Source organism: Neophocaena asiaeorientalis, unplaced genomic scaffold (genome assembly GCF_003031525.2).
Source record: "Neophocaena asiaeorientalis asiaeorientalis breed wild unplaced genomic scaffold, Neophocaena_asiaeorientalis_V1.1 scaffold148, whole genome shotgun sequence".
Taxonomy (NCBI): domain Eukaryota; kingdom Metazoa; phylum Chordata; class Mammalia; order Artiodactyla; family Phocoenidae; genus Neophocaena; species Neophocaena asiaeorientalis.
Genome location: NW_020174050.1, coordinates 2,686,228 through 2,711,275, shown reverse-complemented (window position 1 = coordinate 2,711,275; position 25,048 = coordinate 2,686,228). Strand labels below are relative to the sequence as shown.

At 41.8% G+C, this 25,048-nt stretch overlaps 2 protein-coding genes across 4 annotated transcripts; both read right to left on the bottom strand.

The window, feature by feature from the left end:
• Nucleotides 1-615: 615 nt before the first annotated feature.
• On the bottom strand, nt 616-2,779 carry LOC112405635 (growth-regulated alpha protein-like). Its single transcript, XM_024754118.1, has 4 exons — nt 2,550-2,779; nt 2,331-2,454; nt 2,145-2,228; nt 616-1,328 (listed from the first exon to the last, which is right to left on the bottom strand). The coding sequence occupies exons 1-4, from the start codon at nt 2,638-2,640 to the stop codon at nt 1,313-1,315; spliced, it is 315 nt and encodes a 104-aa protein (XP_024609886.1). The 5' UTR covers nt 2,641-2,779; the 3' UTR covers nt 616-1,312.
• An 18,262-nt stretch (nt 2,780-21,041) lies between these two features.
• LOC112405696 (platelet factor 4-like) lies at nt 21,042-22,370 on the bottom strand. Of its 3 annotated transcripts, none has more exons than XM_024754192.1 (3): nt 22,135-22,370; nt 21,689-21,854; nt 21,042-21,549 (listed from the first exon to the last, which is right to left on the bottom strand). In XM_024754192.1, the coding sequence occupies exons 1-3, from the start codon at nt 22,217-22,219 to the stop codon at nt 21,462-21,464; spliced, it is 339 nt and encodes a 112-aa protein (XP_024609960.1). In that variant the 5' UTR covers nt 22,220-22,370; the 3' UTR covers nt 21,042-21,461. The 3 variants fall into 3 exon arrangements, with proteins under 3 accessions (XP_024609960.1, XP_024609962.1, XP_024609961.1); XM_024754194.1 differs by having other exon boundaries at nt 21,689-21,815; nt 22,135-22,369; XM_024754193.1 differs by having other exon boundaries at nt 21,689-21,818; nt 22,135-22,367.
• Nucleotides 22,371-25,048: the final 2,678 nt, after the last annotated feature.

Below are 25,048 nucleotides of genomic sequence, written 5' to 3'. Positions count from 1 at the left end.
CCTTTAGCAAAAGCAATGAAATGAGAGTTCTTGTTAAGATAGCTATAAGAATGAGAATGTTAATCAGGCTCTGTGACTTCTGGTGCTTTGTGACCACCTAGAGGGGTGGGATAGGGAGGGTGGGAGGGAGATGCAAGAGGGCGGGGATATGGGGATATATGTATATGTATATGTATAGCTGATTCACTTTGTTATACAGCAGAAACTAACACAACAATGTAAAGCAATTATACTCCAATAAAGATGTTAAAAAAATTTAAAAACAAAGAATGAAAGAATTTTTTAAAGAGGTAGACTTGAGTAACAAGGTAGCAAGGAGCTCCGTATAAAAAACAGCAATATATTACCATAGTGACTCTCACAGGAGGGGGAGGGGCCGGTGCACAGTTTGGAGAAGTACATTCTTGAGTAGGTGAGAGCCAAGGGGAGTGACAGCTACCACCAGATGAAATTAAGTATAACTTATAGTTTGATTTATCTGTGTAGCAAATGAATGCCCAGGAGGAGAAAAAGAAGTTGGGAAACACTGATGTAAATCATCAGATTATCTAGTAAAGATAGACCTTTTTTCCTCAAAAAAATGAAACAAAACTTGTTTAGTTTGAAATACTTTATTTTCATGTTCTTTTTAAATCAATAAATATTTAAACTTCTCTTTTGTAAGATACAGAAAAGCACTGCATAATTAACACTAACAAGGCATTATGCCTTACAAGAAAGACATAAAATGTCCAAAGGATATTTAGAACATTGTAGTTCTTAAAGCGTCAACATGAGAAATGCTGACCACATACTGTGAAATCATTTCAATAAATAATAACTAACATTCTTTTAAACATTTACAAAAGTAGATGTACACATACATCCCCCCATGCTGACAATGACCTCACTATTTGTTTGGAGGCCCCAGTCTCTGTCACAGGGGCTGGCATGCGGTGGGCTCCTCAGAAATCTTAGTTTAATGACTGGAGAATATTTGCAACCCTTCTACTTCAAACTAGATAAGAATCAGGACTAAATTAACTGGGGTTTTTCTCACAAAATAAATAATAAAATTAATGATACGATGTGCAAGTAGAGTCAATCACATCCTTAATCATGTTACATGTAAATATTAACAGAGTCTTCGAAAACCAAACAACACATAAATAAATAAATAAGTGGGAGAACCCTCCTAAGAGATGTTCAAACATATTAAGCCCGATCCAGGTGGCCTCAGGAGCTGGCGATTCCTCTTTTTTCTCTTTGATCCCTGTAAGGGCAGGGCCTACTTCAGGAACAGCCATCGAGGAGCTTCCTCCTTCCCTCCTGGTCAGTTGGATCTGTCCCTGTAAGGAGAAAAGGTCTTCCTTACTAGCTGCTCCAGAAAGCCGACTGCACAGCACTCTTCTCCTGTCCTGCTCCTTGGTTTCCAGAGATTTCTGAGTCCGGTCTTTCCAGCCTGGCACCAAGTGACTACTACCTGTAACCCACTATTCTGTGTGGCAGAGGCCTCTAGGCTCTTGGAGACTCTTATTTAGGAATGAGGGTACGGCCTGTGCTCTCCACTGTATTATTGGCTATATGGGCAACAAATGGCCAGGATTACTCTCTCTACCCGTCCCACTGGGCCTAACTTAAGCCACAGAGCAAACTGATTTGGTAGCTACTATTGTTTTCCTTGTTTTACTAAGTCTTAGATAAACCAAATAATTGTCCTTGAGTCACATGGCTAATAGGTGCTGGAACCCAGATTTGTACCCAGTACTGTGTCACTGCAAAGTCCCAGCTCTTCACCACTAAGCTTTAGCACCTATGTTGCAGAAAACCAGGGTTCTGCTTTTCAGGTGTGAGGTCCAGAAAGAACTGGGAGAAAAAAAATGCCTGTGTTTTTTAAACAGGTGGAAAGCTTTTCAGCATAACTGCCCATGTTAATGAAAGCAGCTTAACCCACGTTCATTTGAATGGGGAGAGTCAGGGGCCAGGATGGAAGGCACTGAAAATATCCTTCTGGCAACAGAGCAAATTATTGATCTTAATGTCAAATTTAATTGTGGAATAATGGTTTTTCAGTCCTTCGGCTAAATCCTGGGTTTCTCTGATATAATTTTCAGGAGGCAGATGGCTGACTCTATTCACTCGTGTGAATAAAAACCATAACTCACTTGTTTAGCATCTTGTTGATGATTTTTTTAACCATGGGAGCTTCAGGGTTGAGGCAAACTTCCTGACCAGTCTTGAGAGTGGCTCTGCAGAGAGAAGGGAGAATCCACGTGAGGTCGGGCTGGGGGTCGGGGTGGGGTCGTCGGGAAGGCGGGGGTGACAAGCACAGCAACAGCGGCGGCACTTACACGACTTCCGTTTGGCCGCAGTGGGGTCCCGGGGGCGTCACCTTCACGCTCTGGATGTTCTTGAGGTGAATCCCCTGCACGGTCTGCAGGCACTGGCAGCGCAGTTCGGTGACCACAGGCGCCCCTGCGGGGAGGACAGACTCGGTCAGGGGGGCTGTCCCGGGATGGGCCCCCACCCGCCCCCGTCCCGCCCTGGGGATGCCGGGCGCCGGGTCGCACCTGCTGCGCGCCGGCCGGCGGCCACCAGGACCAGGAGCAGTAGCGCGGCGCGGAGGAGCCGGGCGGCGGCGGGGGTCGCGGCGCGGGCCATGGGGTTCAGCTCGGAGGGTCGCTGCCTGCGGCGGGAAGGCGGGCTGGAGGGCTGGCGGAGCGGATTCTGTGGCTCCCCGAGCCGGGCGAAGCCCTTTTATCTCGATCGGACAGGGGCTGGCAGCCCAGGGCCAGGGAAATTCCCCGACGCACTGGCGTTCCCGGGTCCGGAAGGAAGGCGCGGCCCCGCTGGCCTCCCGCGTAATCCGTGCCCTCGGGGAGGGGGTGGGGTGTCGTCTCTGCGCCGAAATCCCCGCAGGGGAAGTGAGTCGCCGGCACCCCTGGGGTACCGCCAGCGAGGGCGGCCGTGGGCGCCTGGCCACCCCTGGTCTCCGGGCCGAGAGCGGGGGAAAGCGCTGGGGGCGGATTCGCGAGACCCTCACAGGGGTGGAGAGACAGTTTTAGGGAGACTTCTGTTTCTTTAGTTATCAGATCTGGGAGAATTAAAGAGGAGTAAGCGGGTAGATTTTGCTTAGCTGTCTGTCCTCTAACTCTATATATCCTGTCTCTCTAAATTTCGATTTTGCTTATTTCATACCTGTGGAATGAATGCTGTCAAAAATACAGCCGACATCTCGGAATCCAGAGAAGAACGTTCAGCTTATTCCTCATGTTATATATTCTCAAATCACGCTTAGAATATCTTGGTTATGTTTTCCATTTGGTGGGACCTGGGATCAGTTGTCAAAAGTTGAATCCGGGGTTAATTTCAGTGAAAGCTGAGGGCCATAACACGACCTAAGTTTTTGGGTCCTGCTCAAATTCCTTCTCTCAGCACTGTTGGAATTCCAAAATTCCCTGCAGACCTCCTTTTCCACGTATGGAGGGTTGAGTTGATCAAAAATATGGAACTGGTGGTCACGCTGAAGCTGCGGGTGGGCTAGTCGGGGTCACCTCTTCTGGTTCTGTCCTTGGACAAAACAGCACATGGACACCAGGGAGTGGGTACCTGCTGCATAGCACGCTTACTCCGGATGTGCGCGGCTGAAACATGAAACGTCGAATCACACGTGAAACACCGTTCCAGTGAAACACTGAAGGGGGACCTTCAGTGTTGGTCTTCCTTTTTCTTGACACAGTGACATGCCTCTCTTTTCTGACCAGGAATTTCAGTCTCTTCACCTGATGTCTTTACTAGTTTTTCATCAGAAGTTTTAGAGCTCTAGCATTGACTCAACATTAAATCTAGAGGATTGGATTCGGACATCTTGGAGACATGGAGTATCATGGGAGTGGGAAGAGGAGAAAGCAATGGCCTCTGGCCCAGGGATGGGTGTCTAGGGCCCGGGCTCTGGGCAGCTCAGCTCAGTGAGGGAGAACTTGGATCCCGCAGTAAGCCACCCCGCCTGCAGCGAAGCCGCTTGCATTTAGCTGCCACCTATTACCTGCACATTGTTAAATGTTTCTTTGCCTACCCCACGGTGGTTATGAGAAATGAGTCAACGTGTGTGAGAGCCGGCAGGGATTAAATGCATTATAAAAGTTTATTAAATAAATAGAAATAGCTTTTTCCAACAGCACCTAAGCAGAAACTACCTGTTGTGAATCCTTCTATATCCAAGAAACCAAAAAAAAAAAAAAAAAAAAAAGTTAATGGAAAAGTTCACTCCCCAATTTTTCTCTTTATATTAAAAAAATTTCTGAATCAGGCTTTCTGAAAGGAAGGCACAGCTACACTCTACTAGGAGATGCACTTACGTTGGGTTTTGGGTTTTTTGTTGTCGTTGTTTTTACTTTTGAGACCTATCATTGATTTCTTTTGTAGTCTTACTTTCAATCACCTCATCTGTTAGAAAAGAGTTTGAATTAAAGACTCCCCACCTTATTTATTGGAAAAGGTTTTTAAAATGAAAGACTGTCTTTAAAAATACTCTAGTGTTTTTCAGGATGATCCTGTGAGAAACACCGGGGAAATTAATACATTTGTATTAAGCAGTAGGAAATGAAAAATAATCTAAAGGCTATAAAATATGGTGACAAGCTCAGGAATAATTGACAGTTTGTGTGATCTCTCCCCTTGTTATCAATTGTTTTTTTGGATTTCATGGGAAACTGGCCCAGATATACAAAAGTTAGTCTTTAAAAGTTCCGAGATATGTTGTTTTGTTTTCTAATCATAAATAATGCAGACTCAGTTTCTAAAGTTTATAAAAGTTAGAAAGGCAGGAAGAGATTATTTTTTTCCTCTAATCTCTCTTAGCTTTTGTCTATGGAACAAACTTTAACAAGTCACTGAAAATTTGCTTTTTTCTTCAGCAAACATGGTAGCTGACCAATTAGAAGAGCACACAGGGTTCTGAGTAAATATGAAAGAGGCTGCTTCCTTTATGTAGTTGCCATATACCATTGGCAAGTTATTAAACCTCTGTACCCACTCCGAGATGCAGCACAATCATTTTGTGCTAAATTCCAGGCTCTCTTCTAAGATTTATATAAATACTGACTCGTTCAATCTTCCAAACATCTCTGTGATAGTATTTATTATTATCTTTGTGGTACATTAAGGTTACAAATAAGGAAACTGAGGTGCAGAGAGGTTAAGGAACTTCCCTAAGGTATTGAACCTTGGGACTCTTACCCAGACAGAATGGCTTTTAACCATTGTGCTATGCTAAAAATGCTCTATGATATATGGTTAAAAATTTCCAGAGGAGTGATTTTAAAAAATCTGTTTATAATTCCACTAGCTGAATGTTTCAATTTTTTTAATTTTAAAATGCAAACACAGACACAGGTCATATACCTCCATAGTTTGGTTTCACTAACAGCATAACTCTCTCCTGTGGCATTGATATAGCCTGTTATATTTTCTTAAAGTGTCCAATTCTGAAAAAATAGTAACTTTACCATAGAGAAATCTGGCAAACATTCCCTTATCCAAATGATGATGATGAAGGTTAATATCATCAATGTGATGTCAGGTTGATATCATGTACCCTTGATATAACGTGATGAGAAGGTCACCTCACCTCTTTGGTATTCTTTCCAAAAGTTCATAACCCCAGTTCAACTATAAGAAAAACATTTTTCAAACCTAAATTGGGGACTATTAAATAGCTGACCAGCATTCTCCGAAAATGTCAAAATCGTGAAACTTGGGAAAGACTAAGAAACTGTCACAGTCCAGAGGAAAGTACAGAGACAAGACAACTAAGTGCAGTGTGGTACCTGGGTTGAATCCTGGAACAGAAAGAGGATAGTAAGTGGGAAAACTGGTGAAATTCACTTAAAGTATGGAGTGTCATTAGTAGTAATGTGCCAATATTGGTTTCTTAGCTTTGGCCAATGTACCATGTAATGTAAAATAGTACAATAGGGGAAACTGCGTGAAGGGTACACAGAAGTTTTTTAAAATCTTATTTTTCTAAATCAAGTAGAATACCACTACAATGAAATCAGTGGACATGCCTGCTTTACCTGGTAGCTTCCTACAAAGGGAATTAAGTTTTTGTTGAGTTCATATTTGTTTAAATATGAAAATCCAAAGTATCCGCTGCCCCATTTTGGACACATCATCATGTTTCATAGGCTTAAATAGTTTGTCTTCAGCATTAATCGTGCTGTGCAAATCTCTCATCTATTTCTTGTAACTGGTGAAAAACAGAAAGTGTTTGCTGTAATGGTCTCCAGACGCAACCCCAAACTGACGTAAATGAAAGTATTCACCAGTTTATCTACTGGAACTACCAAAAAAAAAAAAAAAAATGAAGCATGTCAAGGGGTAGCCAACATCTGTAGATCATGTAGAATTTGACTCCTGAAGATGACAATCAAAATCACTTGTTTTTGGAAATGAAGTAAAAAAGGAAGGATTTCTTTTTTCATTGCTATTTTCTCCTTCATATGCCATTTGAATTCATGAGATCCTCATCAACCAAAGTGCAGAAATATTTATACACAAAGGAATGCTTAGTCTAGTACAATAAACAAATTCATGTTCCTGTTTGAGCAAGTGCTTCTTTAAGCCAATTACTTTTGCAAAAGTTGAAGACCAGTTTTTTTTTCACAATCTTTAAACCCACACAAGCGATGACTGTTAATGAAATGGAATAAGCTTTAAAATGGAAGCTTTGGTGGTGAAACTCCATTTTCCCTGCAATCGGTATGAATCTTTTGGAATTGACAGTGAGTAAAATCCAGGATGCTCACGTCTTGTAGGCCCGCTGTCATTGCTGCAGCAACCAGCTACAAGCAGATGTGAACTTACAGCTCCTCGCCTCAGCTCTGCTTTCTGCACCAAAGTTTCTTTGTCACTGCAGTGAAAAGTCGCTTGCCAAATAGGGAACAGCAGGCAATAAGTATTCCCCCCTCTTTCATGTTTTAGGCAGATATTCTACATGACTTCTCAAAAGATACCTAACAGGATTGAACCCCTGCCACACCCTCTTTTCCTATTTCACTCTTCCCAATTACCCAGTCCCATACATAGGGATAATTTCTCCCAAATAAATCTGCTTGCATGGTAGACTGATGACTCAGGCTCTGCTTTCTGAGGGGACACCTTAGCTCCAGGGGACACTGCTCCATCCTGAAAACTAACCAACTAACCATGCTGATTGGCAGGAAGATATGGGCAGTGTCGCTTTACTCTACTCCTAGCTTGCTGTTAGAACTTATTCCCTCTCAACTTCCATCTGTATTTACCCTAGAATGATCTCGTCTGATGTAATGACTCTGGCTCTAAGGGGGGAAAAACAAAGATGTCAAAACATGATATTAAATTCCTGGATCCATTCCACCTCTACAGGCAAATGGCATTAGTGTGTACAAGCATCACGGTGTAGGGGAGGAAAACTTTTCCCTTCTTCCCTTCTTGGTTCTTTGGCTGGCCTAATGATTAAATAGACATAAGACAGAATAACAGGAGAAAAACAAATTTAATTTCGTACATACAGGAGCCCCATAAAAATATAAGACTCAAAACAGTGACCAAAGTAGGCAGCTTTTTTTTTTTTTTTTTTTTTGGCTGTGTTGGGTCTTCGTTTCTGTGCGAGGGCTTTCTCCAGTTGCGGAGAGCAGGGGCCACTCCTCATCGCGGTGCGCGGGGCCTCTCACCGTTGCGGCCTCTCTTGTTCCGGAGCACAAGCTCCAGACGCGCAGGCTCAGTAGTTGTGGCTCACGGGCCTAGTTGCTCCGTGGCATGTGGGATCTTCCCAGACCAGGGCTCGAACCCGTGTTCCCTGCATTGGTAGGCAGATTCTCAACCACTGCGCCACCAGGGAAGCCCAGTAGGCAGCTTTTATACCTTTTAGACAACATAACACTCCATTTGTGAAGCATGAAAAAGACAAAGGGGTTTGGGCTTGGGGTAGTAAATTAGTGAAGAAGGAATGAGTTTTGTTTATACAGGCTTCTGGGCCCTAGATTCTCTAACTCTCATGATAAGGATGTCTCTTTTTTACCTGGTGCAGGAAGAGTACCTTTCACATGGGAAATTTATTTCCTGCATTCCAGGGGACAAAGGAGGGTCAGAGTGTCCTTCTTGCACCAGCTGTTTCTTAACAAACTTTAATTCAAAATAATCAATATGTCAGTGAATCTCATAGTATTGAAAATAGATCAGTTCAGTTAAACATCTGTGTCTCATTTTAGGAGGTGGTAATGCAGTTGGGGGTCCCAAAGTTAGGTCTCTATTATGTGAGAAATAAGGTAATTAATAAGGCATTAATAAGGAAACAAAAGAAAAAGCAACAGTTAATTATTGCATCAAATTGTAAACCAATTTCTGAGTTTTGAGGGTAGCCAGTTGAGAATATTTCTAGATGCCAGGCTCAGAGCATCTTCAGATAGATTGAGGAGAGGCAATGACACCATGACAGATTTCCATTGTTTATGGTTTGAATGTTTCTGGTGATCTTTCTAAGTGGCACACACAGCCACTGGCATGAAGACTGTTTATATGTGAGCTGTTGTGGTGATTCCTCTGAAGTTTATATCAGGTTGTCCAACATTAGTTTGCATGGCTTTGAGGTTTTCGTGTGTGTGAGTGTCTGGGGGGCAGGGTGTGTGTGTGTGTTTGGGCTGCATCATGAGGCTTGCAGGATCTTAGTTTCCGGACCAAGGATTGAACCCAGGCCACGGTGGTGAAAGCTCTGAGTCCTAACCACTGACCACGAGGGAACTCCCTTGTGTGGCTTTGGAATAGGGCAGTTTTACTTCTCAATGATTTCAAGTCATAAAGGTGGGAGAAAAATTGGAAACGATAGTCTGGATAGTTGTAGCCAGATATTGAAGGAAACTAGAAGAATTCAGGATCCAGTTAGTTTACAGGTAGAAAAGGAAATCTCAAATGTAATTAACGGAACTAGAATCTAATATCCCTAAAGGTGTATTACTGAAACATAATTTTTCTCTCTGTAGACATTCTAATTTTTATCAAAGATAAACACTAATAAGACTAATTTGTTTGCAAATTGAGGCTAATTTCAATAAACTTGGCCTGGTTTTTACATAAGATCAGCAAGAATGGAGATTTGCCATATAGGCTCTTTTATGCTTGCTTTGCTGCAAGTTTTCATGAGGAATCTCAGATAGGACTTTTCAAAAGCCTCTTGAGGCTAGGAAGCCAAGCCAAAGACTTGCCATCAGGTTTCCATACCTACAGATTTAGGTTAGTTCATCTCTTCTCTAGCACCCACTATATCTTGAGGTTCCTGTACCTGCCAGGGAGTGTCCTTCTTACCTGGCAAAGCTGCTGTGAACCCTGTAAACAAGTACCAGGCAGATTTTTTCAAGGAAATTTATTGGCTCCAAAAGTCAACCTTAAAGCTGTCTGGTCATATCTGAGTCAATGGACATCTCTCCCAAATATGACATTCCAGTCGAAGCCTTGGTAAAATAACCTATGGATCCAATTGTGTTGTGTTATGAGGAGAATGGAATATCAGTGAACTCATGCTAATAACTATATTGCCATGAAAATAAAAATACTCACTGAAGGTCACTTAATTCTGGAGGAATCAGGTAGGGAGAAATAAAGAAATGTTTCATCTTTGTTCACAAAAGGATATTTCACTAAATTTCTGTAAGTCAGAGATAGCTTAAGAGGAAAGGTTTCATTATATCTGGAAGACAAAAGACTAAAGAACCAGCAATATTTTTTTTAAATCATAAAAATTATAATCATCCTTCTCAGTTCATTCAGCCCCATGTAATCAATTTTGTTGATCTTGATATTTTGTTAGCAGTTTGATGAAGCCATCAGTTTTTCTTTTTTTCTTCATTAGAATTCTGTAATTTTTTTTAAAGAAAACATTTTTAATCTTACAGTACCTTGAGAAGTACAGTAGTCCAGTACAACAGCTGGCATGCAAGGGCTGGCATCGAGTGAACAGGCAAGAAGAGTTACCGACTGGAGGAGGGAGAGGGGGTGGGAGATGGTAGAGCTGAAGGACCGTCAGCAATAGGAGATGAGGGCAAGCTTCAATTTCACTCACACCTGACATCGATGGCACAGACTCTCTTGTTCCTTGCTGGGTTCAATTCTCTCTACCGTCCTGAAGAAATGATCCAGTGATGCCTGGGGAGCAGCTCTTTTTTTCTCATCATAGATGATGTGGTAGCACTGGACTGCATTCTGAATGGCTGCTGCAACCTTCCTGTACCATTCTAAGTTCCCGTCCTGTGCCTCAAAAACTAACAGTGCCTCCTCAAATAAAGAAAATCCCCTTGCCATTTCCTGCGATGTGAATCTCTGCGGTTCTTCGGTTACTTCTTCCTCTTGTCTCTCTTCGTCCTTTCTCAGGGGCTCCAATTCCATCAGGTCTTCATTTGTAAGCTCCTCATATTACACAGCAAGGAATTCAATGAAGTCGTCCTCTTGCAGATCTAGCTTGAAATAAAGATACTGTACTACTGTACTCTATACAGTACTGTACAGTAAAGTACCCAAAAGCATAACCACTTGTAGAGGATGCACGCACATGGCAATGTATGCCAGACACGTGAACTAACTTATGTGATTGGACATGCGAACGCACGTTCGCACCTTTGAAAGTTCGCATCTTAAGGGGACTTACTGTATTATTCAGCCTTAAAAAAGAAAGAAATCCTGTCACATGCTACAACACAGATGAACCTTGAGGATAATGTGCTTAGTGAAATGAGTTAATCACAAAAGACAAATACTGTGTGATTCAACTGACATGAGGTACCTAGACTAGTCAAAATCCGACACAGAAAGTAGAATGGTGGTTGCCAGGGGCTGAGTGGAGGGAGGAAGGGGGAGTTCTGTAATAGTTATAGAATTTCAATTTTGCAACTCAAAGAGTTCTGGAGACTACATAGCAATAGGAAGGTACTGAATTGTGTACTTAAAAGTGGTTAAGAGGCAAATTGTATTTTAACACAATGTTACCACAATTAAAAACAAAAAATAAAAGAAACAACAGAAAATAAGTTGGTGAAACCATAAGTTCTTTGGCTAATCAGTCTGATAGGTTTTCCCCTTTTATCCTTCATTATTCTGAATTTTGAGCTTGAGCCTAACTTCACGTAGTTACTTGGCATTAAATGAGCCCTCTCAGCAGAATGTGTAGCCCAGTACTACTAAGCCACCCAAAAAGAGATAGTTATCCTTAAACCAAACAATATTCCAAAGAAAGCTGTACCTTCACCACAATATTCTGTGACGATTGATGAATTTCCTTACATTAGTTTTAGAATTCTGTAATTTCTTACCCAGTTCAGCGGTATATTCATAAACACATCAGAAACATGTATTCTAGAGTACTTGTCAGGGTCCTTTCCATGAATTTCTTTGAAGATGAAAAACGTTTGCAAGAAAACTTTTGCCAAAGAATCAGAGTAGAACAGTAACTGTAAATGAGAAAAGACTTAAAAATTGCAACGGTTAAAGAGCAGATGAGAGTTTAGTGTGATGCAATTGACACGAAACTTTAGTAATTTCTGTGACACCAATATTTCAGGATAATTAGAATTACAATAACATTATACCAGGATATATCAGATTTTCTTTGGAATTTCAGGTAATTTCTAGAACACTTATATTAATAACATTCTCCCATACAATATAACCTAAGAAGGTTTATCATCACATATTTGGCAATGCTTTCCATGTAATTTAATGTACCAAATAGGCATAATTAATGTAATATCTCTCTCTCTCTCTTTCTACTCTCATTCTCCCTCTCCCTCTATTTTTATATGGAGAGAAAAAAGAATCTTTTAAGATGTTCCAGGGGACCTCTGGAAAATCCCAAAGTTAGGTTGTGGTCCAAAAATTTTACTAAGAATTTGATTTGAGGAAGTTTGTCAAAAACATCAAAAAGTTTTGACACTTGACCAAAAAGGATCACAGGTCATCATGAAACAGTACCTCATTATTCATTTAACCAAAGTAACAGTAACAGATTTCAAAGAATCTAGAAGGTTACATAATTCTGAACAAAATTTAGCTGTTTCAATATTTGGAAGACTTGGTTTATTAAGTAATCAAAGACCAATGATAAAGACAACATGAAACATAGAAGAGTATTTTGAAAAAGCACACATTCTTTGTTTTCTAGGCAGATCATTTAAAAGGTAAAGAAAAGCCTTTCATAATGTCTTATCAAGAGCAGAGCAATAGTCGAAGAAAACTTTGTCCTCTTAGCAGATGAAAGAAAATTAATTTCCAGTTTTACATACGTACACTATTGATCTTAAAGTTTATATTTAAAACAACTATAATAAATTCATTTAATCTTATCCAGCTTGATCACACATAAAATTCCTTTCCTAAGATTCAAGATAAGGATGTCTCTTTTTCACCTGGTGCAGGAAGGGTACCTTTTACATGGGATATTTATTTCCTGCTTTCAGGGAGACAAAAGAGTGTCCTAAAGTCCTTGTACTGGCTGTTTTTTAAAGTTATTTTATATTATTTTTTAAAAACAGAACAATTTACTCCCTTTTTTTTTTTTAACCCCACATTTGTTTATTTATTTATTTTTGGCTGTGTTGGGTCTTCGTTTCTGTGCGAAGGCTTTCTCTAGTTGCAGCGAGCGGGGGCCACTCTTCATCACGGTGCGCAGGCCTCTCACTATCGCAGCCTCCCTTGTTGCAGAGCACAAGCTCCAGACGCGCAGGCTCAGTAGTTGTGACTCACAGGCTTAGTTGCTCCACGGCATGTGGAATCTTCTCGGACCAGAGCTCGAACCCGTGTCCCCTGCATTAGCAGGCAGACTCTCAACCACTGCGCCACCAGGGAAGCCCCTTTTCAAGTTATTTTAATTCAAAAGAATAAATATGCCTAAGTGGCATATTTGGGAAATCCTGCCCTGAAACACAACAAGGGTCAGCCTCTGTTCAGTCTCCCCACAGACTGCGTGTCTGGCTCCCCTTTTTCTTTCTTCTGGTAACACAGCCTAGATTCACTGTGTTTTTAGTGCATGGGGTTCATATGGGATGACCTATTTCTCAGCCCCTTCTTATCAGGGCCCACCCCTGTATGCTCAGAGAAGGGCAAGTGACCTAAGCCTGGGCAAATAAGAAATAGTCTCTAGAATTTTTGTTGAAACAATTGAAAAAGAAGTTCTTAATTCTTCCTGGAGTTCTAAACAGGTAAAATGGGTCTTAGACGTGAGCTAATGCTTCGGGAGAGATTTCCATATAATGAAGTTGGCCCAGAGGAAAGCACTTGAAATGGGGCAAATTACTGAGGACCTTGTTTGGGCACCTATGTCTACCAGGTGGCTCTGATTTATTCATGGACATTATGTAGACCAACAGATGTTCTTTTTCTTTAAATTTAAATTAGATTTATGCCTCTTGCCAGTGTAATAGTCTGGCTTAATACCATCCATCTTTCACATTTCTGCTACAGATAACTTTCCAACACAAGTAACTCTATTTATTCTATTTCATCTGTGTATTCATTTATCTCTTCAACATTTATCTATCACTCATAAGCTAGGAACTAAATTAGGTTCTAAATTAGTTTACAAAGAGGAAAAAAATAAACCAGACTTGGCCACTACCAAACACAGCCTATGGAAGCATAACGGAAAGATATGAAGTTGTCTGGAGCTCCATGATACTCAGCAATGTACCGAGCTTTATAGGCACTCAGAGGAGGGGGGGCATCTGACTCCCCTTCTTGGAAGGGTGGGAGCTGTCAGAGAAAACTTGCTAGAGGAGGGTACTACCTAAGGAGAGTGGGTAGAGTACCTATTCCCGACAAAGAGGACCAAGTGAGCAGAGGCATGGAAGCCGAAAGCAGTGCAGTATGACCTGAGAACAAAAATAAGCGGTTCGTTCTTTTGTTTTAACCTGGAGTTTAACAACAAGGCACGGATGTATAGAGAGCAGGAGGATGGGCATGGCTCAGACACCAGAGGTTCCCTTGTCACTCAGGAGCCATTTCAAGTGTCACCTCCATTAGAAATCTCATAATACATCTAAGTGTTTACCTTAGCCCTTGGATACAGATCACATTGTGGTTTACAGGCTCCCATGCTGGACTATGTACTCTGCAAAGAAACTATCATATCTTATTTCTCTTTTCATCCCCATCTTCAGTGTGAGTCAGGTTCATAATCATACTAAGAATTTGACAAATATTTGTTGAAATAATACATGAATAAATGATTTCAGGCCACTATAGGTTTTTTTTTTGCGTTACGTGGGCCTCTCACTGTTGTGGCCTCTCCCGTTGCGGAGCACAGGCTCCGGACGCGCAGGCCCAGCGGCCATGGCTCACGGGCCCAGCCGCTCCGCGGCATGTGGGATCCTCCCGGACCGGGGCACGAACCCGTGTCCCCTGCATCGGCAGGCGGACTCCCAACCACTGCGCCACCAGGGAAGCCCCTCCACTATAGGTTTTTAAGGAATTTGTTTTGGAGATAAAAACATCATTATTGACATTATGGTATTATGGAAACAAAATTTAGGAAGTCGAGAGACGAATGTATAAACTGCAAAAGAAAATAGCATGCATAGCAAAAAGATACAGATTTCAACTAGGAAAATTATGAATCATCATAAAAACTTGATATTGAGCATAATGTCCACAGTATTTTCCAGTGTTCATTATTTCCCAGTTTCTTAGCCAGAAATACTTTTGTTTTTATTTTTACCTTCTGGGCTCTGTCCATACACTCAGATAATCTTGGAGGCAGAGGATTCTGAATGATACTTATTTCAAAGGAGGGACTCTGCTAGTGTATGACTGAGCTGGTTCATTGACTGACATTTTCGAAGTGGTTGACAACATTAAAGAAATATGACAACATTAAAGAAATTTCCACCAATTAGGTATGGTGGAAATTATGGTGGAGGTAGAGAAAGTATGGCTTTGTTGTGTGTATTTTACGTATGTGTATATTATGCACTGAATGTGAATATCTACAATCAAATGTTTAATGAGCACATATTATAGCATCTGTGTGTGATCGAAGGGTGTAGATGGACAGATAAGGGGAACTCTAAGCAGATTCCTTAACAGTTACAAATGTAACTCTAACAAAATCACTTATTGGGCAAATGCATGAGTGTGTTACAATGTCTGTGGATAGTTTGGTGCAATCTCTGAGCTTAACAAAGTTGGGAAGAGACTCTTTAATGTTCAACCAATTTTCTGCTGGCAAGGTGCCTTATCCAGCACCCAGCTGCAGTATTACATCTTAAAACTAACTGCGTTATTGTTTCATGTAGTTAATATCTGACAAACATTTATTTAGCACCTACTCTGTCAGGCATTTTTATGGAAGTGGGAATGAAGAGAGGTTAATAGGCATGACCCTTATTCCCTGATCTAAAGAAGGAAAACAGATAAACAAATAATCACAGTGCAGTCTAATTGTTATTCTAATGGAGGTGTGTATAAATTGCTTTACTCCTGTTTTTCCAGGAGACTCTATCATCATCCCTAGAATTACCACAAAAAGAAGACTTTTTCTCCAGCACAGCTAATAAATAAGAGCCGATTGTTCCAACACTGCTCACTGACTGCCCTGCTTTCAAGTTTTACTAACCCTCACCACAATACAAGCTACTAATAGCATAATCCCCATGTTGTGTCTGTCTAAGCAAAGAAATAAATATCTGACAAGGTTATACCCAAAGTTTATTTCTTTTCCTTGCTTTAGATACACAGTTAAGCCAGGCTCCCAATCACCATTATGTCCTGTGGATTTTATAATCTTATAGATATTCTGGTTGATAAACGTTGTGGTTTGTTATTTGATTTTCTTTTAGTTGTTAACCATGAAGGGAAAATACAGCTTGAGTCTATCACATTAAACTTTTTTTCTTAACTAGTTATCTGCGCCCACATGTTGAGTTGTGGTTCTGTTCAGGGGAGGTTATAGCTTGTTGGCCACGTTCTTAATGGGTTGCTTGTTAGCTCAAGGATTGTGGCCATTTGGAAATGATATGTGTTCTAGGGGTAAAACTCCAAAGAAAAGTAACTTTTACTTACTAGGTTCGAAGTTTGAGTCAGGCCCATGCTGGCTCCTATTATAAGTGAGATTTACTCCTTTCCAGAGTCCTGTGGGGTGAGCATTATTGCCCTTGTTTGGCAGATGAGAACACTGAGGAAACCGGGGTCACAGAGAGTCAAAAGATGTAACCCAGACTGTCTTATTCAGAAGCTTGTTGGGCTAAAGCCAGCGACTACAGGGATAAGGAAGAGCCATACAGGAAGAAGAAATCATTATAAAACCACGATTAAATTTATCGAATGTCTTTGCTTCTTTCCCAAGGTGTCCTAGAAATCAATGTACTTTTGGCCCTCAGTTCAGTTTGCATTAGACCCCAAACTAAGATGCACATAGCTGAAGCAGGATGGGCAGTGAATTTAAGTAGGGGCACCCAGCTGTAAAGGACATAGAATCTCAACAATACAGATAATGTTCTACTTGGTGTTACATCTTCTCTTCAAAAGCTGCTTCTTATGGCATTCCCAAAGACTCCATCCCTGAGTCAGGCCTGGAGACTGAGGTAAGGAGATTTAACTGTCCTGCCGTTCCTGAACTTCCTGCCCCTACTAACCAGCCAAGCATCTTCAGAAGCACTAATTAGAGTGTGGACTCCAACATGAAACGTTAAAACTTGACTCTTCGATCAAAGGACTAGACAATGTTTTTAAACTACAAGTTATGGTCCATCACTGGGTTACGAAATCACTTTATTGCACGAACCCGTGTCCCCTGCATCGGCAGGCGGACTCTCAACTACTGCGCCACCAGGGAAACCCGCCAACATTTATTTTTAAGTGGATAATTAGGAGAGGCTAGTATGAAACAGAGCAGCACCCTGTGATGAGGTCCCAGGTACAAATCCTTTCCATGCCCTCGATTCTTTTTTTTTTTTTTAACATTTATTTATTTTTTATTTTTTGGCTGAATCGGGTCTTAGTTATGGCACGCGGGATCTTTTGTTGCAGTGCGCGGGCTTCTCTCTAGTTGTGACGTGTGGGTTTTCTCTCTCCAGTTGTGGCACGCGGGCTCCAGAGTGCATGGGCTCTGTAGTTTGCGGCACGTGGGCTCTCTTGTTGAGCGGTGCGGGTTGGTAGTGGTGGCACGTGGGCTTAGTTGCCCTGCAGCATGTGGGATCTTAGTTCCCTGACCAGGAATCGAACCCACATCTCCTGCGTTGGAAGGTGGATTCCTTACCACTAGACCACCGGGGAAGTCCCATCCATGCCCTCGATTCTTGCTGGTAGGAAATAGGCTTCATTCAGCCTCCTAGACCTTTCCTGAGCTCCAAAGGACAGATTCAAAGAGTTGTTTATCAGGAAAGGGAAGAGATGCAGAAACAAAGGAGGAGCAGTCAAGAAACAATAGTCCAGTCATGGGGCAGCGTTCTGGTTCCTCCTCAAGGAATATACGTAATAAAATACCTTTGAGTTCTTCTGCAAGAACTAAGGCCCTCACCTAGGTGGAGGATGGTAACTTCAGACTGAGCACAAGATTCCTGAAACACCACCCTGCTACCTCACCACCAACGAATTGAAAGAAAGTCTGCACACAGTGAAAGATAATGAAGACTTTGACCCCCTTCACCAAATGATTCTTTCTCCCTTTAAAACCTTTCATGGTCAAGCAGAATCTTCAGAGTTGGTTTTAGGACATGAGGTCCACCGTCTCACCAGGTTGCAGCCCTCCTGAATAAAGCAACCTTTCCTTTTCCAACCAACACTTGCCTCCCAAATATTGGCTTTTGAGCAGCAAGAAGCCCAACCTAAGTTCTGTAACAAGTACAGAAAATAAAATATCAAAACACAATACTTGATAAAGCAAGTATAAGTATTGTATTTTAAACTTGCTTTAGGCCTGTGTGTCTATACATGCATACATGCACACACAGTGAATACATACATACACAGTACCTATAAATCTCTAAATAGATACCAGGTCACATGGGTTTGATATTATTTCTCTGGCCAAGTAAAAACTTATTTTATTAACCAAAATTGGAACAAGAATACTCACTAACTAGTTTCATTGCAATGAAGTAATTACTGTGTTCCTTTTATGATTGTGTACAGTGATATTTTATTGAAAATCAGCAGTTCACCTCATAACTACATCAAATGACTAATATTTTAAAAAATGAAAAGAACATTCTGAGTAGTGAAATTAAAGGTTTTTTTTTTTTAAGTTTCCTCCTTATTTCCTCTGTATTTCTAAGTTATCTATAGTGAGCATGTATTCATTGTTTTTGTAATGAGAAAAAAATATGAATATATCTTTATAACCAACTAAGACCTCAATATTCTATGCATTGAAGAGGAAACTGTTTTTACCACAAAGACCTTAAAAGGTGGGGGGGAAAGCAAAAATTAGAAAAATGCTGAAGAATGTCCCAGAGCAAAATATACTTTGGTGGTTTTGTTTGTTGATAAGGCCTGTGACTGTGCAGTAAGCACTTGGTTGGAGACATTTTCTGCTGACTTACTTCCAGCCAAAAAAAAAAAAGAAGAAGAAAAAATAGTTCATGTTTAAGTACATTCAATCTATATCACTCCATGAATGTTTGAACAGCAGGCAGCTACAGTGAATTGTTCTCTAATTTAGACTTTTCCTGGTAGGAAAGTCCTCTCCCAGTGCCATTGCTGATAAAAGCGACCACTTGAAAGCATTCTCCGGCTGGTTAGCCAAGGTAATTCTGAAGGGAGAATACAAGGCACCAACATTAGTTGACTTTGCACAATTTGTTTTGGTCCTTTGGCCCTTTGAGTCATACCTAGGAGTTATTGAATCCAGCTAAGTATGTTGTTTGATGCAGGCAGTAAAAGGAAATTAGGCGAAAAATTATTGTACCATTCACAGACAATATCAATGTATTCTTTTCCAAAGTTCGTTTGGTTTGAGAAACTTTTATTGCTATTGCAACCTTTTTGATTTTGTTTGCTACTTATCCCCAAGAAGCACTCTGTTAAATGCCTTACTTAACAGTCCAAACTGACTGGAATTGTGTGTTAAGAACAATATTGAAAGCAAAAAAAAAAAAAAAAGAAAAGAAAAGAAGGCAATAGTAACAATTAATCATTGCTAATTTTTAAGCACAGACTATGTATGAGGAACTATGCCCAGTGTTTCACATACATCATCTACTTAGTCTACACAATAATCTATGAAGTAGACACTCATCCACATTTCATGGATGAAGAAACTAAGGCACAAAGGGGAAGTGAGTATAGCACAACCTTGTGTGCCATGATAAGAACTTTGGACCTTGAAGATAATTTGGGTGAAGGTGCACAAGGTGGATCGAAAGTGAAAAACACCAAATGGGTGAAAACTAGTTGGGAGACCCATCCCCATAGACATACTGCAGAATGGTAAACATCCTGAGGACTTAATGATCTTGTGTCTTTCTACTTTGTCATCTTGTGGCAGTTTCATTCTTCCCTTTGCCCCTGGCAAATTCATACACCACCTCCAAGAGCTGGTTTTTGGGTCAGTTCCTCTCTGAAAAACTAGCTAACATGCCACTAACTTGTGTGAAAGGCAGAACAACATGAAGGCAAGAGCAGGGAGTTGAAAGCCAGACTGATCTGCTCACCCTCTAGCAAACTGGTCTTGGGAGACGCCTTAACCTTTCTGAGACTGTTACTGCAACTCTACAATGGGATTAATGGTACCTGATGCGCAAAGTGGTTGTGAAAATTTAGATGATACTCCTGTACTTCATAAGCCTCTATAAATAGCATCTATTTAAGTAGTTTGTTATCTCAAAGCTTCCTCCCTTTCTCCCGCCCCAAGGAGACTGATATGGACATTCTCCATTTTCTCTTAGCAGTCTAATCCTCCCTGTACACAAACATTACCACCTTAGGTTGAAATGACTTTGGCTCATGGGTAAAGGTCTGTAGCTTTCTCCTGCCTCAACTAGATTCTGCCTTCTTGCCCTCTAGCCTGAATAAAGATTTCCATATCCTAACCTCTAGAACCTTGTGAAAATGTTACCTTATATGGCAAAAAAGATTTCACAGATGTGAAAGGATCTTGAGATGGGAAGATTATTTTAGATTATCCAAGTGGGTATAGTGGGATTATCGAAGTGGGTACAGCATAATCACAGGCCCCTTTTAAGAGGCAGTCAGGGTATAAGAAGAAGGGTCAGAGGTTACAACAAAAGTAAAGGTTGGAGTGATGTAGTTTGAAGATAGAGGAAGGGACCAGGAGCTGAAGAATGCAGGTGGCCTCTAGAAGCTGAGAAAGACAGGACATAGATTCTCCCCTAGAACCTCCTGAAGGAATGCAGCTCTGAGGACACCTTGACATTAGCCTGTAAGCCCCATTTTGGACTTGTGATGTCTAGAACTGTGAGATAATAAATTTGTGCTGTTAAGGCCACTGAGTTTGTGGTACTTTGTTACAGAAGCAAAGTAACTAACACACCCAACTTTCAATGCCATCCTTTCTTCCTAAAGTATAGTAGTGTCTTCTTAAAGCATAAATGAAAACACAACCTGTATCTCTCCTAATTTCCACAGCTGTTTAACACACAATCTCAGTATCTCCAATGTTAAGAGATTCATGGAACAGTGGTAAACTGCAAATAAGGTTTTACTGAACCCGAGAATACTGAGGAAAAAGTCTATTAAAGACATTTTCATGCTTAGAGCAAAACTCATGGTATATAAATGGAATGTAATAAGAACCAATTCTGTAAGTTTGCCAAATGTGGGATTTATTACAGGCAGTAACGAGTACAGGAACTGTTTTTACCATTTCATTTTTGTTAAATGTCAGCATTATCAAAGGATCAATAAAGAGTACAATATTTTAATGTAATGCTCTGGAAAGTATCAGTATATTTCCACTAAGTAGTAGAGAATTCTAGTTTCATTTTTGTTAATTTTCTATACTGGGGTAAAGTATAAATCTTAAGGAGGTAAAAGCAGAGTCTGCTTTATTTACTTAATTTTTTTTAAAAAAAGCAGCCCAGAAAACAAGTGCAATTAATATTTATTGGCAAAGCTAATCATGACATTATTATGTAAATAAGTAGTTATTAAGTAATACAATCCTGGAAATATGCAAATATATATCAGCCAACATACAACACCAAGTAAAACCAGTCTTTATTAAACCAAACCTTCTTTCAAAATATATGTTTGCTTAAAATTCCAGAGCTTTTTCTTTATATGAAATTGTGATATGTCAACATTATTTCTTTCCTCTATTAATAAATATTGACTATACCACAACTTCATTTATTTTGTTTATGTAGAATTTCAAGGATAATAAAATCATCAGATGATTTTTCCGCAGTTAGATTGAAAACGAAAAAAAAAAGAAAGAAGAAACACTTTATATAGCAAAAGTACAGATTTAAGCAGCCGACTCTTCAAAAGTACAGATTTAAGAGCTAACTCTTCAAAAGTTTCTTGATTATTTTCTTATACAGAGGATTCTGCGGGTCCAGGCAAATTTTCCTCCCATCCTTCAGCGTAGCTCTGCCAGGGAAAGAAGAGGCGCGCCTTTCAGTCCTTGGGTTTGAATTTGGGATTAGGCTGGCGGGAGGAGGGTGGAGAGGGGCGGTAGGGAAGGGGAGAGAAGAGGGTGGGCACGAAAGAAGCGAGTGCAAGGACTCACATCAGTTGGGGGCTGGGGCAGTGGAGTCCAGCCCCGATCACCTCCAGGCTGGAGATGCTCCGGGGATGGACCGCAGAGGTGGTCTTCACACACACGCAGCGCAGGTCTCCAGCTCCACCTTCAGAGTCTGCTGCGGGTGGGGCGGGGACAGTGGGGAGTGACGACTCTGTGAATAGCCAGCGGTACCTTAGGGATCTTCTCGTGGCGTGGCGTCTGACCTTCACTTCCTCATCCACAAACCAGACCTCCCTCAGAAAGTGTCTGACTGTCCAGGTGGTAGAGCGCAGCGGGCAGCGCCTGGCACAGCGCCTGCGCTCTTAGCCGCGCTCGGTCAATCACAGCTGGGAACCGAGACGGGTACAGACTCCGCCCCAGCCCCGGGGGTTCCAGCACTCTCTCCCCACCGCCCCCGACCTCCCCCAGGCCCTGCTTCATTCAGCTCTCACCTTGGGCGAGAGCGACGGCTAGTAGGAGCAGCAGCCCGGGGCTGGGCCGCGGGCCGGGGGCGCGGGTGCCAGCTGCCAGGCTCATGTCGCAGAGATGCCAGCAGGAGCCGCGAGCGCAGGGGCAGCCCGGGCTGGCGCTCCGCAGACCGGTGGTTCCCGAGACTCTCAGGCCGTTTTATACCCGCGGTGGGTCAACTTCGTCGGAAGCCTGGGGTTGAGGATGGAGAACTGCGGTGCGGAAGCTGAGACACTTCTGCAGAGTTGGGCACTGTGCAGCCAAGATTAGGGCAAAAGGAAAAGAAGCCAGGGATCAGCAGTCTTGCTGGGAGCTGGTAGCAGGATCCAACCGCTACCCTGAATTCATATAATACATGCACATTTGTGCAGTTAGAAACGGTACTTTAACCTTATAAAAATGTATGTTTTCTTGGTTATGGTTATGTGCAACAGTAGAGTTCTCTGTAGTCACCGTGTTGCAGTTGATACAGCAGGAAAGTTTGTTTCCTTCTCAACTCTCAACTGCCTCATCAAGAACAAATACCATATGCTAACACGTATATATGGAATGTAAGAAAGAAAAAAAAGGTCATGAGGAACCTAGGGTTAAGACGGGAATAAAGACACAGACCTACTAGAGAATGGACTGGAGGATACGGGGAGGAGGAAGGGTAAGCTGTGACAAAGTGAGAGAGGGGCATGGACATATATACACTACCAAACGTAAAATAGATAGCTAGTGGGAAGCAGCTGCATAGCACAGGGAGATCAGCTCGGTGCTTTGTGACCACCTGGAGGGGTGGGATAGGGAGGGTGGGAGGGAGGGAGACGCAAGAGGGAGGAGATATAGGGACATATGTATATGTATAACTGATTCACTTTGTTATAAAGCAGAAACTAACACACCATTGTAAAGCAATTATACTCCAATAAAGATGTTAAAAAAAAAAAAAAGAACTGCTCCTTCACTTCTGCCTTTCTTATTGATTACCACTGAGTGAGTTTGGCAGGTGCGTTTCTTCCAGATGTGCCGTTTGTCATTGTCTTCTGCTACTAAAGAGTTGAATTTGGTCTCCAGGTGATGACTGGGTTCCAAATTTCACGTGAATGTGGAGAGTTTCCTCAGTCTCTTGAATGGGATCCACCTGGCTCTACCAACCATCATCCAATATACTCTAGGAAGCAAGCTCAGTTAGCCTCATCTATCCTCTTATTCTGAGAAAAATTGTAACGGTAATGTTTGGATGCACGCTTTCTATAAAAATTGCTACCTGGATGTTTCTCCATTCTGCTCAGGAAGAAGAGGTCAAGGAGAGTTTTCAGGCCATATCTCCCGGTGCCTGCTGCCACCTGGCCAGTACAAGTGACAGGGTGAGATGGGCTGCACCGTTGGCGGGAGTAGTGAAGCTCTCAGGAGGACACAGAGCATCTGGGAGTTGAGTGTGTAAAAGATGCAACAGAATCCTGCACAGAAAAGGTCCAGAGATCAATGTAGACCATCTTCCCTTCCCTGAAAAAGAATGACTTTGGCTCTTGATCAGGGCAAAGCACACACTCATCTCAAAGCCAGAGGCTCCCTGTCACACTGATTAACAGTGGTGAAGGGCCTCAGGAGCCCACTGCATGGAACTAGCAGACCTCTTTTTTTTTTTTTTTCCGGTTCGCAGGCCTCCCACTGTTGTGGCCTCTCCCGTTGTGGAGCACAGGCTCCGGACGCGCAGGCTTAGCGGCCATGGCTCACGGGCCCAGCCGCTCCGCGGCATGTGGGATCTTCCCGGACCGGGACACGAACCCGTGTCCCCTGCATCGGCAGGCGGACCCCCAACCACTGCACCACCAGGGAAGCCCTAGCAGACCTCTTAAATGCTCAGCAGGACCAGATTTCTGCAGGGATATGGAATTTAGTTCCTGGGCCTGGAATGTGCTTTCTCTTACTCTCCCACCACCTATCTTTTCAGCTGACTAGTTCTGTTCATATTTCTGGTGTCTGCTTAAATATCACCTCCCCACAGGGGCCTTCCCCGACAGCTAAAGCTACTTGTTTTCCCTGTTGTTGTCTTGTAACACCCACTGCTTCTCCTATTTCTCACAGCTCATACAAACACAAATATATGACATACACACACACATGCATATATATTTAAATGTGTTTAAAATGGTTTCTCTTCCTAAATGGAAAGCTCCGTGTGGTGAGAGATAGTATTGTCTATTGCTATTCTAGCTCCTTGGAAGGAACTCAGTATAAAGTACTACACTAGTGAAGATGATGACGCGTTCATGTGTCTGTTTCTTTGTGTAGTTGGAGCATACCTCTATATGAACTTGTGGTTGTGATTATTTGTCAGCCTGTCTGCCTCTCCCACCAGATAGTACTCTCTTCAATGGCAAGTCTCTGTGACTTATAGTCTTTGAATATCCAGCATCCGTGCAATGGCTGGTACAGCATGTATAAGTCATACATGTTTATGGAACTGAAACTTGAGATCCCAAATTGGGTTAGCCCAGAGAGAATGGTCAGGAGGGGTGGTTTGGCATATGCATGGGCAACATACTGGATTTGTACAACCTTACCCCACAGATTTCAATATTTGCAGCATAAAGGAACCCAGGGAGTAGTGACAATTCATTCGTTCTTTCTCTGCATCTAAATAGAATAATTCAATAGGTGCACACAAAAGTAAGAGACATATGCATTACGCAGGAGGTATTAGCCTAGTGTAAAAACTGTGTCATGTCTCAAGAGGTGGCCCTGTTGGATTTCAGAAGGAAACCACTAGAGAGATGAACGAGATGCTGAGCTATTTTAAATTACTGGAGAAAAACTGATCACCACGACTGCAGTCACCATTTACTGCTTTATTTATTACATGTTTATTCATGTATGTTATTTGTTAACTATTACTTAATAAAAGTATTT